Below are 15781 nucleotides of genomic sequence, written 5' to 3' on the forward strand. Positions count from 1 at the left end.
CCGCCCCGTCCGGCTAATTTCTGAATTTTTTTTTTTTAGACGGTGTTTTGCTCTTGTTATCCAGGCTGGAGTATAATGGCGCGATTTTGGCTCACCACAACCTCCACCTCCTGGGTTCAAGCGATTCTCCGCCTCAGCCTCCTGAGTAGCTGGGATTATAAGCATGTACCACCATGCCTGGCTAATTTTGTATTTTTAGTAGAGACAGGGTTTCTCTGTGTTGGTCAGGCGGGTCTCGAACTTCCATCCTCAGGTGATCCACATGCCTCGGCCTCCCAAAGTGCTGGGATTAAAGGGGTGAGCCACTGCACTCGGCCCTTTTTTTTCTTTTTTTTTTGGGGGAGATGGGTTTTTTTTTTTTTTTTTTTTGTAGAGATGGGTCTCACTCTGTTGCCCATGCTGGTCTCAAACTCCTGGGCTCAAGTGATTCTTCCCACATTGGCCTCCCAATGTGATATTTTCTAATGCTAATAGTGCCAATACAGCAGTAACTTTATTGATCTTCACTGGTGAAATGTTATTAGACCTGCAAGTAAATGGCTCTTTTAGTGCTGTATTTCTCTTTGAGTAGTTCATTAAAAAGAACATACAAAGGATTTTAAATTGCTTTATTCTTGCTTTGAGCTAGGTGAATGTTTTTCGAAGTTACTGTTTAAGGTTCATTTTCAGTTCAGTTTTAAAAGTTTGAAAGTAGAAAAGATCTGATACTTAGTTCATTCATTACCCTCATGTTATTCATAAAGAACTGCTTCAATGAGGGCATTCTATTTGATAAAATCCCTTCTGTGAGGCCAGGTGCGGTGGCTCACACCTGTAATCCCTGCACTTTGGGAGGCCAAAACGGGCAGATCACTTGAGCTTAGGAGTTTGAGACTAGCCTGGGCAACATGTTGTAACCCCGTTTCTACTAAAAATACAAAAAATTAGCCAGGTTTGGTGATGTGCACCTGTAATCCCAGCTACTCGGGAGGCTAAGGCACGAGAATTGCTTGAACCTGGGTGGTGGAGGTTGCAGTGAGCTCAAGTCACACCACTGTACTCCAGCCTGGGTGATGGAACAAACTCTGTCTCCAAAAAAAAGTGAATTAATTTTTAAATTGATATATAATACTTGCATATTTTGGGGGTACCATCTGCCATTTTTAAGTTGGAGTTTTTCTTCCTTTGGCAATAATTTTATGGTTATAGTTGAACTGACAAGATAAATGTTTAATTTTTTTGTTTGGTTTTTTGAGATGGAGTCTTGCTTTTTCTCCCAGACTGGAGTGACGTGGCACAATCTTGGCTCATTGCAGCCTCCCCACCAGGCTCAAGCTATCCTCCTGCTCCAGCCTCTTGAGTAGCTGGGATTACAGGCACCTGCCACCACGCCTGGCTAGTTTTTGCATTCTTAGTGGAGACGGGGTTTCGCCATGTTGGCCAGGCTGATTTCAAACTCCTGACCTCAGGTGATCCACCAGCCTTGGCTTCACAAAGTGCTAGGATTACAGGTGTGAGCTACTGCATCTGGTAAAATTGATTAAAATTGATTAGTTTGAAGAAAATATTGAATCAAATGTTGATTTGATCTGTTTCAATATCCAAACAGATAATGTGCTTTGTACTAATAAATTCTTTGAATTTTATTTGTGTAGAAGAAATTGAGGAAGAATCTGAAACAACAGTTGAGGCTGACTTGACTGATAAGCAGAAACATCAGTTGAAACATAGAGAACTCTTTTTGTCACGCCAGTATGAATCTCTGCCTGCAACACATATCAGGTAAGAACTTTTTAGGAACCAAAGTACTCAGTACTACAGTGACGAAAAACTGAAAGACTTCTTTGAAGCGTTGTCCAAACTCTTCTCACGATCTTGCATAAACTACTTTACTAAAGGCTTCATAATTGAATTTTAGATTGGGAATTTATAGTGTATACTAGCATATTAAAGCCCCACAAAAGTTCTCCAGTAAAGTAACCATTTTAACTTTGTTTTAATACGGCTTTTCCTGGCTGGGCGCAGTGGCTCACGCCTGTAATCCAGCACTTTGGGAGGCCGAGGCATGTGGATCATTTGAGGTCAGGAGTTTGAGACCAGCCTGGCCAACCTAGTGAAAACCTGTCTCTACTAAAAATATAAAAATTTAGCTGGGCGTGGTGGTACTTGCCTGTAATCCCAGCGACTCACAGACCAAGGCAGGAGAATTGCTTGAACCTGGGAGGCAGAGGTTGCAGTGTGCTGACATTGTGCCACAGTTTTCCACTAGATGACAGAGTGCCACTCTATCTCAAAAAAACCAAAAACAATAAAACTGTAAAACAAATGCCCTTTCCCAATTGATTTGAATGTCTTTTCAGAATGGTGCAGAACAGTGTCCAGCAGACATAATTTTGGGAAATACTTGTCATTTCCAGGTTCTAAAAAAATTATATAGTTACTAGAAACCAAAGGTTAGAACCCCAAATCTGCTTCCCAGGCAGGTGATTCTTGTCCTTATAGGATATATGGCTTTTTGTTTTCTTTTGGGATCACTGGGATGAAAACGTTACTATTCCTTAATGGCATCTGATTTATGCATTGATAGCATACAAACATGAAGAAAAAAGGTGACTGATTTGGGTGAGATCTCTGATTCTCTCATATGGACCACCCTTCTGTTAATTAAATTCTTTTTCTACTGTAAAAAAGTCAAAAAGCGAAAAAACTAGCCCCTTGTTTGTCGTTTCGGCAGCTGTTGAGGAAAAATGGTGGTTTTCTGTGATCTACTGGTTGTGATCAAATTTAAGATATCGTTGAGCTATTTTTCATTGTAGTCTATAATCAGTGCATCTTAGAGGTATAACAAAATGTTTGAGCTCAAAAGATTCTGACCCTCTGTCAGGAAAGCTTCAGGAGAAATTGGCACTTACTCAGCTTTCCATAGGATGTGAGGCGCAAATAGAGGGCGCAGGTGAGCATGGGGTGTATGAAAGCAGCAGCACGTGACCAGGGTGAGGATATGTGAGCAAGTACAGTGTTTCACTCCTCTTAGGTTAAAGAAATGCCTTCAACTTCTGTTCATAATCTCTATTTCTATTTTTTTTATCCAGCTTTGCTGCTAATGGTCCAAAAAACTATATATAATGCATTATTTCAATAATTGCTTACTCCTCTTTATCCCCCAACATTGGGATTGAATCTGTGTCTGCCTTTTTGGGTTCAGACAGGTTTGGCGACTGTCACCCAGGTTGGAGTGCAGTAGCACGATCTTGGCTCACTACAACTTCCGCCTCCCAGGTTCAGGCAGTTCTCCTGCCTCAGCCTCCTGAGTAGCTGGGATTACAGGTGTGCACCACCATGCCCAACTAATTTTTGTATTTTTAGTAGAGATGAGGTTTCACCATGTTGGTCAGGCTGGTCTCGAACTCCTGACCTCGTGATCCACCTGTCTATCCCAAAGTGCTGGGATTACAGGCGTGAGCCACCACACCTGGCTGGCAGACTTTTTAAAGCTCTAATTTGGTCCTGGTACTTACACAAACACACATACAACAATTCCTGGTATGTTTGTGCACAACTTCTTTTTTATAGAAATGGACCCAGAGATCTTCCATGGTAGAAAGTGTGTGATTTCTTTTTCTCCAAATCTTTTGAGAAATAACGTGATCTGCTCCCTCACCCCCATAGTAAACCTCATATCATTGTTTTTATTTGTTTTGTTTTCTAAATTGAAATGCAGTCTTTGGGAGGCCTAGGTGGGAGGAGGATTGCATGATGCCAGGAGTCAATATAGCAAGAACTTGTCTCTACCAAAAATATACAAATTAGCCGAGCATGGTGATGTGTGTTTGTGAGTCCAGCTAATTGGGAGGCTGAGGTGGGGGATTGTATAAGCCCAGGAATTTGAGGCTGCTCTGAGCCATGGTTATATCGCCGTACCCTATCCTGGGGGACAGAACAAGACCCTATGTGAAGTAAATAATAAGTAGGTGAGATAGATAAATAGAGAGATATGGAGCTGGCTATGTTGCCCAGGCTGGTCATGAGCACCAACGATCCTCTTGCCTCAGTGTCCTGAATGACTGGGAATATAAGCACACTCTGCTATGGCCTGCTATTTAGGATTTTTATTAGGGACTACTATGGTTAGATTTGCTATAGTTAGTATATTCTGTATGACTTAAGTAGTGCTGGAAAAGACAATTAGGCCAGGTAATATGGGAATAGTCTTTTTATCAACCAATAATGCTATTTAAAGAAAGAAAAATAGAGAATAGGTGAATATTGTTCAAAGAGATGGAACATAAAAACATATTTTGAGATTTTCTTAAAGTTGTGTATAACTAATGATGCTAAAGAGCCATATGCACTTTTTATTGATTGACTGATACTGCAGGATCCTGCTTTGTTGCCTAGGCTGGAATGTAGTGGCATGATCATAGCTCACTGCAGTCTTGACCAGGCTCGAGCGATCCTCCCACCTCAGGCTCCCAAGTAGCTGGGACTACAGGCATGTGCCACCATGTCTGGCTGATTTTTTATATTTTTTGTAGAGATGGTATCTTACCATGCTGGCCAGACTGGCCTCGAGCTCTTGACCTAAAGTGATCCACCCACTTCAGCCTCCCAAACTGTTGGGAGTACAGGTGTGAGACACAAGCATGGCCTCCACTTACTTAATTGGGAGACACTAGAATATAAAGATTAATTTTAAGTTCAAGAAGTTATGTGGGGCTGGGCACGGTGGCTCATGCCTTTAATCCCAACACTTTGGGAGGCCAAGGCAGGTGGATCACTTTACGGCAGGAGTTCGAGACCAGCCTAGCCAACATGGTGAAACTTTGTCTCTACTAAAAATACAAAAATTAGCTGGGCCTGGTGGCACATGTGTGTAATCCCAGCTACTCTGGAGGCTGAGGCAGGAGAATTGATGGAACCTGGGAGGTGAAGGTTGCAGTGAGCTAAAATTGCACTACTGTACTCTAGCCTGGGCGACAGAGTGAGAATCTTATCTCAAAAAAAGAGAAATAAATAAATAAAAATAAAGAAGTTATGTGGCCAGTCTTGACTCTTGCCAGAACAAGAATCTGAGAAATGGTTTTAAAAATGTATCTAAAAGACGCAAGTATATTTTTAATTTACTCTCCTGATAGCTTGAAATCTGTTTATAAGGAACGTTGGTTTCTTTTAACAGATTGCCTGGAATGGAAAAACTAGTCGTGTTTTTAATCTTCCATAAGGACTGAGAGAGTATAATAAAATATAATTATCAAGACACTTCTTTGTTGAACATAGAAATTACATAGTCTACATGATCGTTTAGTTACTGTCGAACACATTTCCTGAGTATATTCTACCTTAGGGAGCTTTAATAAGTGCTTGATAATTGAGACCTGGCTTATAAACTCAGTGAGTTTACTGGGTGGTAATTTCTTTGAATTATGATGAAGAATCATAGACATTTGGGGCTTTTTGTTTTTGTTTTTCCAAATTGAGAGGGAATAGTGCACAGTCACGTTTTCTCATTTGTGAGCATCATTTTTAAGCAGCTGAATGGGGTTAGGGGCAGTCCGTGGCCAAGGCATGGAGCTCTGCTAACCAGCCCACATGCTGATGTGGAACAAGTGCACATTGGTGTGGTCTTGACATCTGGCTAATGTTGAAGTCATGTCTTAATCTTTTTGGATTTAAAAGGAGAAAATTACCAAAGCCCCATTGTTCTTTGGCAGCAAGGAGGGTAATTTGATATTTTACTCTCAGGGACACTATCAAGTGCCCAGAATTTCCTTGGTGCTCTTTGGAACATAGAAGAAAACCTGACTGAGGCATTCTTGAGTTCCTTTGTAGTCTGTGAACTATAATATTCATGAGACGCTTATGCTTCCCAAAGTGGCAGGGAGGAACCTCTTTATTTCTTCTGATTACACTGGAAGAGAGAGTGGACAGGACCCAGGACTTTTCAGAGTAGAGTTAATGATTCATCTGTTTGTGAGATAGATAGGGCTTGAGTAGTGACTGTCCCTTTGGGACATATTTTTGGGGCAAGGTGAGAGGCAGCATGCTTCATTCATGCACAGTGATTGAGGTAATTGAATAATAGATTATATGCTGCAAACATTATAAAGCACTATAAGCGTTGTTATGTCAGCTGCTAGATGTCATATGTATATATTATACTGTATTCAGTTTCAATATGTGTGTATGACTAATATTTTCATTAATAGATTTTCTTACTACAAATATTCAATAACTTTAAATTTGTATCATCTGATTTACAAATATGTCTTCATTGTACATTCATTCATAAGTAGACTGAAAATTTATAAATTTGAGATGGGCAACTCAGCTCTTCACAATTGGTGAAGGCTAATATACTGGTTATTTAGCTGTTGTCTTTTATCTCATCTCTAAACCTACCCTTCGATTATCTGCTTTGTGATGCTTGGGCTGTTGTACTCATTATATTAATATATAACTTAGTCTAGCTGGGCGCGGTGGCTCAAGCCTGTAATCCCAGCACTTTGGGAGGCCGAGGCGGGTGGATCATGAGGTCAAGAGATCGAGACCATCCTGGTCAACATGGTGAAACCCCGTCTCTACTAAAAATACAAAACATTAGCTGGGCATGGTGGCGCGTGCCTGTAATCCCAGCGACTCAGGAGTCTGAGGCAGGAGAATTGCCTGAACCCGGGAGGCGGAGGTTGCGGTGAGCCTAGATCGTGCCATTGCACTCCAGCCTGGGTAACAAGAGCGAAACTCCGTCTCAAAAAAAAAAAACAAAATAAAATAAAATTAAATATATATATAAATAAATATATATATATATATAACTCAGTCTTAAATATAGCTCATGTGTACTATAGTGAATTTGGCTTTTAAAAATTCTAATATTTAGTTGGGTACAGTTGCTCTGCCTGTAATTCTAGCACTTTGAGAGGCTGAGGTAGGAGGATTACATGAGCCTAGTAGTTAAAGACCAGCCTGGGCAACATTAGGACACACTGTCTCTATAAATAATACAAAAATTAGCATGGTGAAGTAGGTCCTATTATTGGCCACATTTTGCAGACTAGGAGACTGAAACACACAATGGTTAGGTAACTCCCTGGTAGCTGGGATTACCAGTGCACACCATCACGCCCAGCTAAGTTTTGTGTTTTTAGTAGAGACAGTATTTCACTATGTTGGCCAGGCTGGTCTCAAACTCCTGACCCCAGTTGATCTTCCCGCTTTGGCCTCCCAGAGTGCTGGGATTATAGGCATGAGCCACTGTCCAAGACCCAGAAATGTGATATTATCATGACTATATAACTGTAAGTGTTAAAAAGCATCAGAGATGGAAAACTCCTCAGTAATTTGTTAATTAGGTAGACTCTTTGATTTTCTGTTAATTAGGTAGTCTCTTTGATGTTCTGTTTTTTTCCCACATAATTCTTCAACTTAGGTGCTCAAGTCAAATGGATAGAATTAAGTTACAAACCTATTTAAGCATATAAACTATACTATTACACTAATAGGTAATGTTACAGTGATAGGTGTATATTAGGAACTAGGAAATACTTGACTGGTGATTGCTGCCCATGTTTATGGATGTGTAGTTTATCTGGTCCAACATCAGTTTTCCACATCTCAAATACACAAACCGTGGATTTCTAAAAGCTGCTAATTAGAGCATTGGTACTTGTAATGATTCATGCCTATTTCCCAGTTGTGGTGCAGCAAGTAAGTCATATTTTAAAAGAGCCAATTCTTTTCTGCTTGCCAACCCTGTGGCCTGGACTGCAGCCTTTGAAGTTATGCTTCAGTGTGTCTTAAAAACATTTCCGTAGGTACCTGCTGATTATTGGACTCAGTTTGCCCTACTGTAAGGATTTTTGGACATGGTTACTTATTCTCCAAGTTTATCTTGCTACAAGGAGTGAGTGGTGTTAGAGAAGCCCATTATACCCACGTCAGTAAATCTGGACCTGGTTCAGAGTGTCACTGTTGAGAATTCTGTCTACCTCATTGCTGAACCATGGTATACTTTTTATTTTTATATTTTTATTTATTTATTTATTTTGAGACAGAATCTCACTTTGTTGCCCATGTTGGAGTTTAGAAGCACACACAGCTCACTACAGCCTCGGCTTCCAGGACTCAAGCAGTCCTCCTACCTTAGCCTCCTGAGCAGCTACGACCAGAGCTGTTTACCACCACACCTGGCTAATTTTAAATTTTTAAATTGTTTTGTAGAGATAGGGTCTCCCTACGTTGTCCAGGCTGGTCCCGACCTCCTGGCCTTAAGTGATCATCCTGTCTTGGCCTCCCAAAGTGTTGGGATAACAAGTGTGAGCCATTGTGTCCAGCTGACTCTACTTTTTTTAAGAAAGGCCAGAGAAGCTATCCAGAACCTTAATCTGGTGGCAGTAGTAGGACAGAACTTAAAGATACAGGTGTATGTAGTGTTTGAGCAATCTCTAGAGTGCTTCAGAGAAAGCCTTGCATTCTTTTCCTTTTCTGTGTGTTTTTTGAGATTCATTCTGTCACCCACGCTGGAGTGCAGTATTGTCATCTTAGCTGATTGCAACCTCTGCCTCCTGGGTTCAAGTAATTCTTGTGCCTTAGCCACCTGAGTAACTGGGACTAGAGGCACAACCATACCTGGCTAATTATTTTATTTAATTTATTTTTGAGATGGAGTTTTGCTCTTGTCACCCAGGCTGGAGTGCAATGGCATGCTCTTTGCTCATTGCATCCTCCATCTCCTGGGTTCGAACAATTCTCCTACCTCAGCTTCCCGAGTAGCTGGGAATACAGGTGTGCGCCACCATGCCTGGCTAATTTTTGTATTTTTAGTAGTGACAGGGTTTCACCATGTTGGTCAGGCTGGTTTCAAACCCCTGACCTCAGATGATCCACCCACCTTGGCCTCCCAAAGTGTTGGGATTACGGACGTGAGCCACCGCACTCGGTCTATTTTTTTATTTTTAGTAGAGATGGGGTTTTGCCATATTGGCCATGCTGGTCTCGAACTCCTGGTCTCAAGTGATCTGTCTACCTCAGCCTCCCAAAGTGCTGGGATTACAGGCATGAGCCACTGCGCCCTGCCTCTTTCCCTTTTTTTTTTTTTTTTGAGACGGAGTTTCGCTCTTGTTACCCAGGCTGGAGTGCAATGGCGTGATCTCGGCTCACCGCAGCCTCCGCCTCCTGGGTTCAGGCAATTCTCCTGCCTCAGCCTCCTGAGTAGCTGGGATTACAGACACGTGCCACCATGCCCAGCTGATTTTTTGTATTTTTAGTAGAGACGGGGTTTCACCATGTTGACCAGGATGGTCTCGATCTCTTGACCTCGTGATCCACCCGCCTCGGCCTCCCAAAGTGCTGGGATTACAGGCATGAGCCACCGCGCCCGGCCCGCCTCTTTCCCTTTTTAACTGTTATTAGGTTTGAGGCCGGGCCCAGTGGCTCATGCCTGAATCCTAGCACTTTGGGAGGCAGCAGCGGGTGGATCATCTGGTGTCAGGAGTTTGAGATCAGTCTGGCCAATATGGTGATACCCCATCTCTACTGAAAATACAAAAATTAGCTGGGAGTGGTGGCGGATACCTTTAATCCTAGCTACTCAGGAGGCTGAGGCAGGAGAATCTCTTGAACCTGGGAGATGGAGGTTGCAGTGAGCTGAGACTGCACCACTGCACTCCAGCCTGGGCAATAGAACAAGACTCCGTCACAAGAAAAACAAGCAGTTGTTATGTTAGGAGCCTAGAATACAGATGCTATCACAATCTTTATATAGAAGTGTGACTGTAACCACAATTTCTAGTGAACTTTTCCTGGTTTAAGTATTGCCATGTCACTTCTACATGATTTTCTGTCCCCCAAAATGAGGCATTGCCTTAATTCAATTGTGAAAGTATCACAAGAAGCCTGTAAGGATCTTGGATCTTATGTAAAATTTGTCTAGGTCGTTCTGTTTTTTTATCTATTTTTATTTTATTTCATTTTATTTGTTTTATTTTGCTGGCCTCAAGCGATCCTCCTGCCTTGCCCTGTCGCCCAGGCTGGAGTGCAATGGCACATTCTCAGTTCATTGCAACCTCCGCATCCTGGGTTCATGCAATTCTCCTACCTCAGCCTCCTGAGTACCCGAGGTTACAGGAACGCACCACCATGCCTGGCTAATTTTTGTATTTTTAGAAGAGATGGGGTTTCGCCATGTTGGCTAGGATGGTTTCGATCTCCTGACCTCAAATGATCTGCCTGCCTTGGCCTCCCAAATTGCTGGGATTACAGGTGTGAGCCACCACGCCGGGCCTAGGTGGTTCTATTTAGACTTCATTTTAGATTATAAGATTCTTGAAGATCTATTTTTTTTTTTTTTAATGTTTACTATGGAACACTGTATCCAATAACCATTCAGGATTTGAACTTTGTATAGAGTTCACATTTAATTTTACTTTTGTTCCTTAAAGAAATGAGTCATCAACAGATATTTGAATAATCTCTTCTTCTTTTTTATTTTTTGTTTTTGAGCCGGAATTTCACTGTTGTTACCCAGGCTGGAGTGCATTGGTGTGATCTCTGCTCACTGCAACTCAGCCTCCTGGATTCAAGTGATTGTCCCGCCGCAGCCTCCCGAGTAACTGAGATTACAGATATACACCACCACACCCAGCTGATTTTTTTGTATTTTTTAGTTGAGACAGAGGTTTCACCATGTTGGTCAGGCTGGTCTCAAACTCCTGACCTCAGATATCTGCCTGCCTCAGCCTCCCAAAGTGCTGGGATTACAGGCATGAGCCACTGCGTGGCCGGCCCATATAATCTTTTTTTTTTTTTTTTTTTTTTTTTTTGAGACGGGGTCTCACTCTGTCACCCAGGCTGGAGTGTAGTGGCACAATCACGGCACACTGCAGCCTCTACCTCCCAGGCTCTGTTAGTGCACCAATCTTAGCTTCATGAATAGCTGGAATTACAGGCCCACGCCCCTACACCTGGCTAATTTTTGTATTTTTTTGTAGAGACGGGGTTTTTCCATGTTGGCCAGGTTGGTCAAAAACTGCTAACCTCAAGCGATCCTCCTGCCTTGGCCTCCCAAAGTCCTGGGATTACAAGCGTGAGCCACCATGCCCAGCTGAGTAATATCTTAATTGCAATTGACCTTAAATGAAATTTTAGGTTACATGCTTTTTCTTTTTTTTTGCTCAAACTCTGAGCAAGGGTGTCTATTCTGAGTTAACCTCGGACTTTTACATGGAACACCAGACAGAGAATAGGAAAGCTTTTTTTGTATACTCATTATTTGTTGTGAAGCAAACCAATTTAAGAACATTTTGCAGCAACCATGAGAAAGGGTTAAATAGGAAAGGTTCTGCCCTATAAGAATTATAGGGGAGAGAATCTTGTCTTTTTTTTTTCTTTTTTGAGATGGTGTTTTGCTCTTGTTGCCCAGGCTGGAGTGCAATGGCGTGATCTCGGCTCACCACAACCTCTGCCTCCCAGGTTCAAGTGAGTCTTCTTCCTTAGCCGTCTGAGTAGCTGGTATTACAGGCATGTACCACCACGCCCGGCTAATTTTGTATTTTTAGTAGAGATGGGGTTTCTCCATGTTGGTCATGCTGGTCTCGAACTCCCGACCTCAGGTGATCCACCTGCCTCAGCCTCCCAAAGTGCTGGGATTATAGGTGTGAGCCACTATGCCTGGCCAGTTCTTGTCTTAATATCCACTGTTGGATGGAGAAATAGATACTCTTCTTGTCCGAGTATTCATATAACCAGAAAAATCAATCAAATTGCAATGTGCACATACCCTGTGAGCCAGCATTCTGCTTTTGGGACTTTATTCTACAGCACTTCTCACAGAAGGTTGTAGAAATACACATACTGACGTGTTCATTGTAGACTTGTTTTATTTTTTTTCTCGGAGTTTGCCTGGCTAATTTTTGTATTTTTTGTAGAGACGGTGTTTCACGATGTAGGCCAGGCTGGTCTCAAACTCCTGACCTTAGGTGATTCACCTGCCTCGGCCTCCCAAATTGCTGAGATTACAGTTGTGAGTCACCATGCCTGGCCTAATCTGTCTACCTTTATAGCTGAGACTTTTTTCCTCTAATTTTTCTTTCTTTCTTTCTTTCTTTTTTTTTTTTTTCTAGTATTTCTATTGCTCGTGTGTTAGATCTCCTTGGTTGTCTGTTTCCTGTCTCTCTCTCTCTCTCTCTCTCTCTCTCTATATATATATATATATATATATATACACACACACACACACACACACACACACACACACACATTATTATTTTTTTTTTTTTGAGATGGAGTCTTTCGCTGTTACCTAGGCTGGAGTGCAGTCACGCGATCTTGGCTCACTGCAACCTCCACCTACCGGGTTCAACCAATTTTCATGCCTCAGCCTCTCAAGCAGTGGAATTAGAGGCATACACCACCATGCCCAGCTAATTTTTGTATTTTTAGTAGAGATGGGGTTTCACCATGTTCCTCAGTTTGGTCTCAAACTCCTGGCCTCAAGTGATCTACTGGCCTCGGCCTCCCAAATTGTTGGGATTACAGGCATGAGCCACCATGCCCAGCCCCTTTTCTCATATTTTCAAGTTTTCTTCCTTTCTCTTTTTTCGGAGGTGGAGGTCCGTGGGCTAAATCTTTTTTTCTAGCACATCTAGTGATATTTTGATTTTGCCAATCATGTTTTAAAATTTGTTTTATGAACACAGTATCTTCACCAGTCACTTTAATAAATTGAATTATTATCTTCACAGTTCTGTGTTGTTGCCTAATTTGTTTCTTCAAGTTCAGTTGTTGATTTTTTGTATTTATCTTTTGTGCTGTAGGCTGTTCTCCAGTATTAGATGATTCATAGCTATCTATTCTTATTCAAAACCAAGGTAGCAAGGCTGAATGGGAGCTTCTGTTTTTTCTTTTTTTTTTGAGGTGGAGTCTTGCTCTGTTGCCTAGGTTGGAGTGCAGTGGAATGATCTTGGCTCACTGCAACCTCCACCTCCAGGGTTCAAGTGATTCTCCTGCCTCACCCTCCCAAGTAGCTGGCATTACAGGTGCCACACCCAGCTAATTTTTCTATTTTTAGAAGAGGCGGGGTTTCACCATGTTGGTCAGGTTGCTCTTGAACTGCTGACCTTGTGATCCACCTGCCTCTGCCTCCCATAGCGCTGGGATTACAGGCGTGAGCCACTGTGCCCAGCCAGCTCCCTTTATGTATATTTTGGTCTTTGTTTCTTTTTTCTCTTTTTTTCCTTTAGAAACAGGGTTTCTCTCTGTTTTCCAGGCTGGAGTGCAGTGGCATGATTCATGGCTCACTGCAACCTTGAACTTCTGGGTTCTAGCCATCCTCTTACCTCAGCCTCCTAAACAGCTGGGACTGTAGGTGCCAACCACAATGTTCAGTTAATTAAAAAAATTTTTTTTGTAGTGACTGACCTCCCTAAGTTGTCCAGGGTTGTCTCTAACTCCTGGCTTCAAGTGATCCTCCTTCCTTGGCCTTCCAAGTCACTGTGCCAGGCCTGGGCTTCGTTTCTTAGTTGTTTTTCTTGTTTTAATTGTATTAGGGAAAACCAGCAATGCCTTGTTTAATAGTATTGTAGATAGTGGCCATTTGTGCTCTTCTTAGTTTTTTCTTCTTAGTCTTTCTTGAACCTGGGAGGCAGAGGTTGCAGAGACCTGAGATCCTGCCACTGCACTCCAGCTTGGGGGGCATAGCAAGACTACGTCTCAAAAAAAAAAAAGTTGTTTTTCAGGTCCCATGAATTCCAGCAACCAGTTTCAAGGCCCCCACAAGGAAACGAGGTCAGCAGAATTCAGCTTCTTTATCCCCATTTCATGACTTCACCATATAATTCTTCAAGCAATCAAAAATCTCAAAACTTTGGCCCACTCCAAAAGCCTTAAAAACCCCAGCTCCAAACTCCCTGGGGAGATAGATTAGACGTTTCTTCCAACCTCCTTGTTGGGGGACCCTACAATTAAACCTCCTTTATCAAATGTCAGATGTCATGTTTGTTATCAAAATTTTCTGAAAATCTTTCTTCTGCTGATGGCCCCTCAGATTCTCTTTATTATGGTTTAGGTTCTTTTTTCTTTCCTTCTTTTTTTTTTTTTTTTTTTTTTTTTGAGATGGAGCCTCTCTCTGTTGCCCAGGTTGGAGTCAGTGGTGTAATCTTGGCTCACTGCAACCTCTACTTCCAGGGTTCAAGTGATCCTCCCATCTTACCCTCCCAAGTAGCTGGGATTACAAGTGTGCACCACCAAGCCCTGCTAATTTTTTTTTTTTTTTTAATTTTAATATTTAATAGAGACGGAGACGGGGTTTTGTCATGTTGGCCAGGCTGGTCTCAAACTCCTGACCTCAGATGATCCGCTCACCTGGGCTTCCCAAAGTGCTAGGATTACAGGTGCGAGCCATCATGCCGTGCCAGGTTCTTTTGTTTTAAATTTTCTTCTTCTTCTTTATTTTTTGAGACAGAATTTTGCTCTTGTCACCCAGGCTGGAATGTAATGACATGATCTCAGCTCACTGCAACCTCCACCTTCCAGGTTCAAGTGATTCTTTTGCCTCATCCTCTCAAGTAGCTGGTATTACAGGCACCTGCCACTGTGCTCGACTACTTTTTTTTGGTATTTTTTAGTAGAGATGGGGTTTTACCATGTTGGCCAGTCTGGTTTCGATCTCTTGACCTCAGATGATTTGCATGCCTTGGCCTCCCAAAGTGGTGGGCTTACAGGTGTGCGCACCTGGGCATCTTCTTATTTAAAAGGCATTTCAGAAAAGAGGAGATAAACACATTGGCTTTGCCTGTCATTTAATTCATTATTCTGTTGAAACTGAAAATATTACTCCACTCTCCTCCCTGCACTGAGATGCTGTGAAACTGCTTTCATTCAGTTAGCTCACTGAATAAAAATACCTTATAATCCTGGGATTTATTTCTTTATGTCTATTTTTAAAACTGAGTTATTGAATATTGACAGAACATTTCCATCCTTTTTCAAAGGCTGTAATTTGAAATTTTTTTTGGTTTATGTTTTACCTAGAACAATTAGTATTTGAAGGAAAATTTTTCCTCAGGTTGTCCTATATGTCAGAAACAAATAAATAAATGAACATAATGTATTTTATGTATAAGCAGAATTTTATTTATTTTTTTTTAAGACTATGTCTTGCTCTGTTGCCCAAGCTGGAATGCAGTGGCATGATCTTAGCTCACTGCAACCTCTGCCTCCCGGGTTCAAGCGGTTCTCCTGCCTCAGCCTCCTGAGTAGCTGGGACTACAGGCACCCGCCACCATGTCCAGCTGATTTTTGTATTTTTAGTAGAGATGGGGTTTCACCATATTGGCCAGGCTGGTGTCAAACTCCTGATCTTGTGATCCGCCCACCTTGGTCTCCCAAAGTGCTGGGATTACAGGTATGAGCCACCAATTTTTTTTTTTTTTTAAACAAAAAACATTTGAAATACTCGGCAAAGCAATAGTTGGTAGATGGGAGTAGATTGGAATAGATTGCCAGAATGAATTTATGTATTGCTGTGATTAGAGGTGGTATACCCAGTTTAGTTAAATGCTCGATGCAACCTGGGATCCAAAAGCAGTGGATGAGGGAGCAATCTCTTTTGTTGTCAGGATCACAGAAAACTGATGATATGCCCTCTTGCTTTTAAAATTTAATTGTTTTTGGTAGTGTAATTTTGATAGTTTAGTTTTCCAATGAGCACAGCCAGTCAATACTCTATGAGACAGCAGGTTGCAGCAAAGAAGGAGGTTTAATTGTAGGGTCCCTGAACAAGGAAGTTGGAAGAAACCTCTAATCTGTC

General features: G+C 41.9%; 1 protein-coding gene across 2 annotated transcripts in view; it reads left to right on the top strand.

The window, feature by feature from the left end:
* Positions 1–1548: 1548 nt before the first annotated feature.
* Positions 1549–15781, top strand: part of MTA3 (metastasis associated 1 family member 3) — a 138859-nt gene continuing 124626 nt past the window's right edge. For both annotated transcript variants that reach the window (XM_032239420.1, XM_032239421.1), the window contains exon 1: positions 1549–1761. In XM_032239420.1, coding sequence (XP_032095311.1) covers positions 1592–1761 — 170 coding nt within the window. In that variant the 5' untranslated portion in view covers positions 1549–1591. The remainder of the gene's footprint in view (positions 1762–15781) is intronic.

The sequence above is a fragment of the Sapajus apella genome, unplaced genomic scaffold (genome assembly GCF_009761245.1).
Source record: "Sapajus apella isolate SASKATOON/1434 unplaced genomic scaffold, GSC_monkey_1.0 scaffold44, whole genome shotgun sequence".
Taxonomy (NCBI): Eukaryota; Metazoa; Chordata; class Mammalia; order Primates; family Cebidae; genus Sapajus; species Sapajus apella.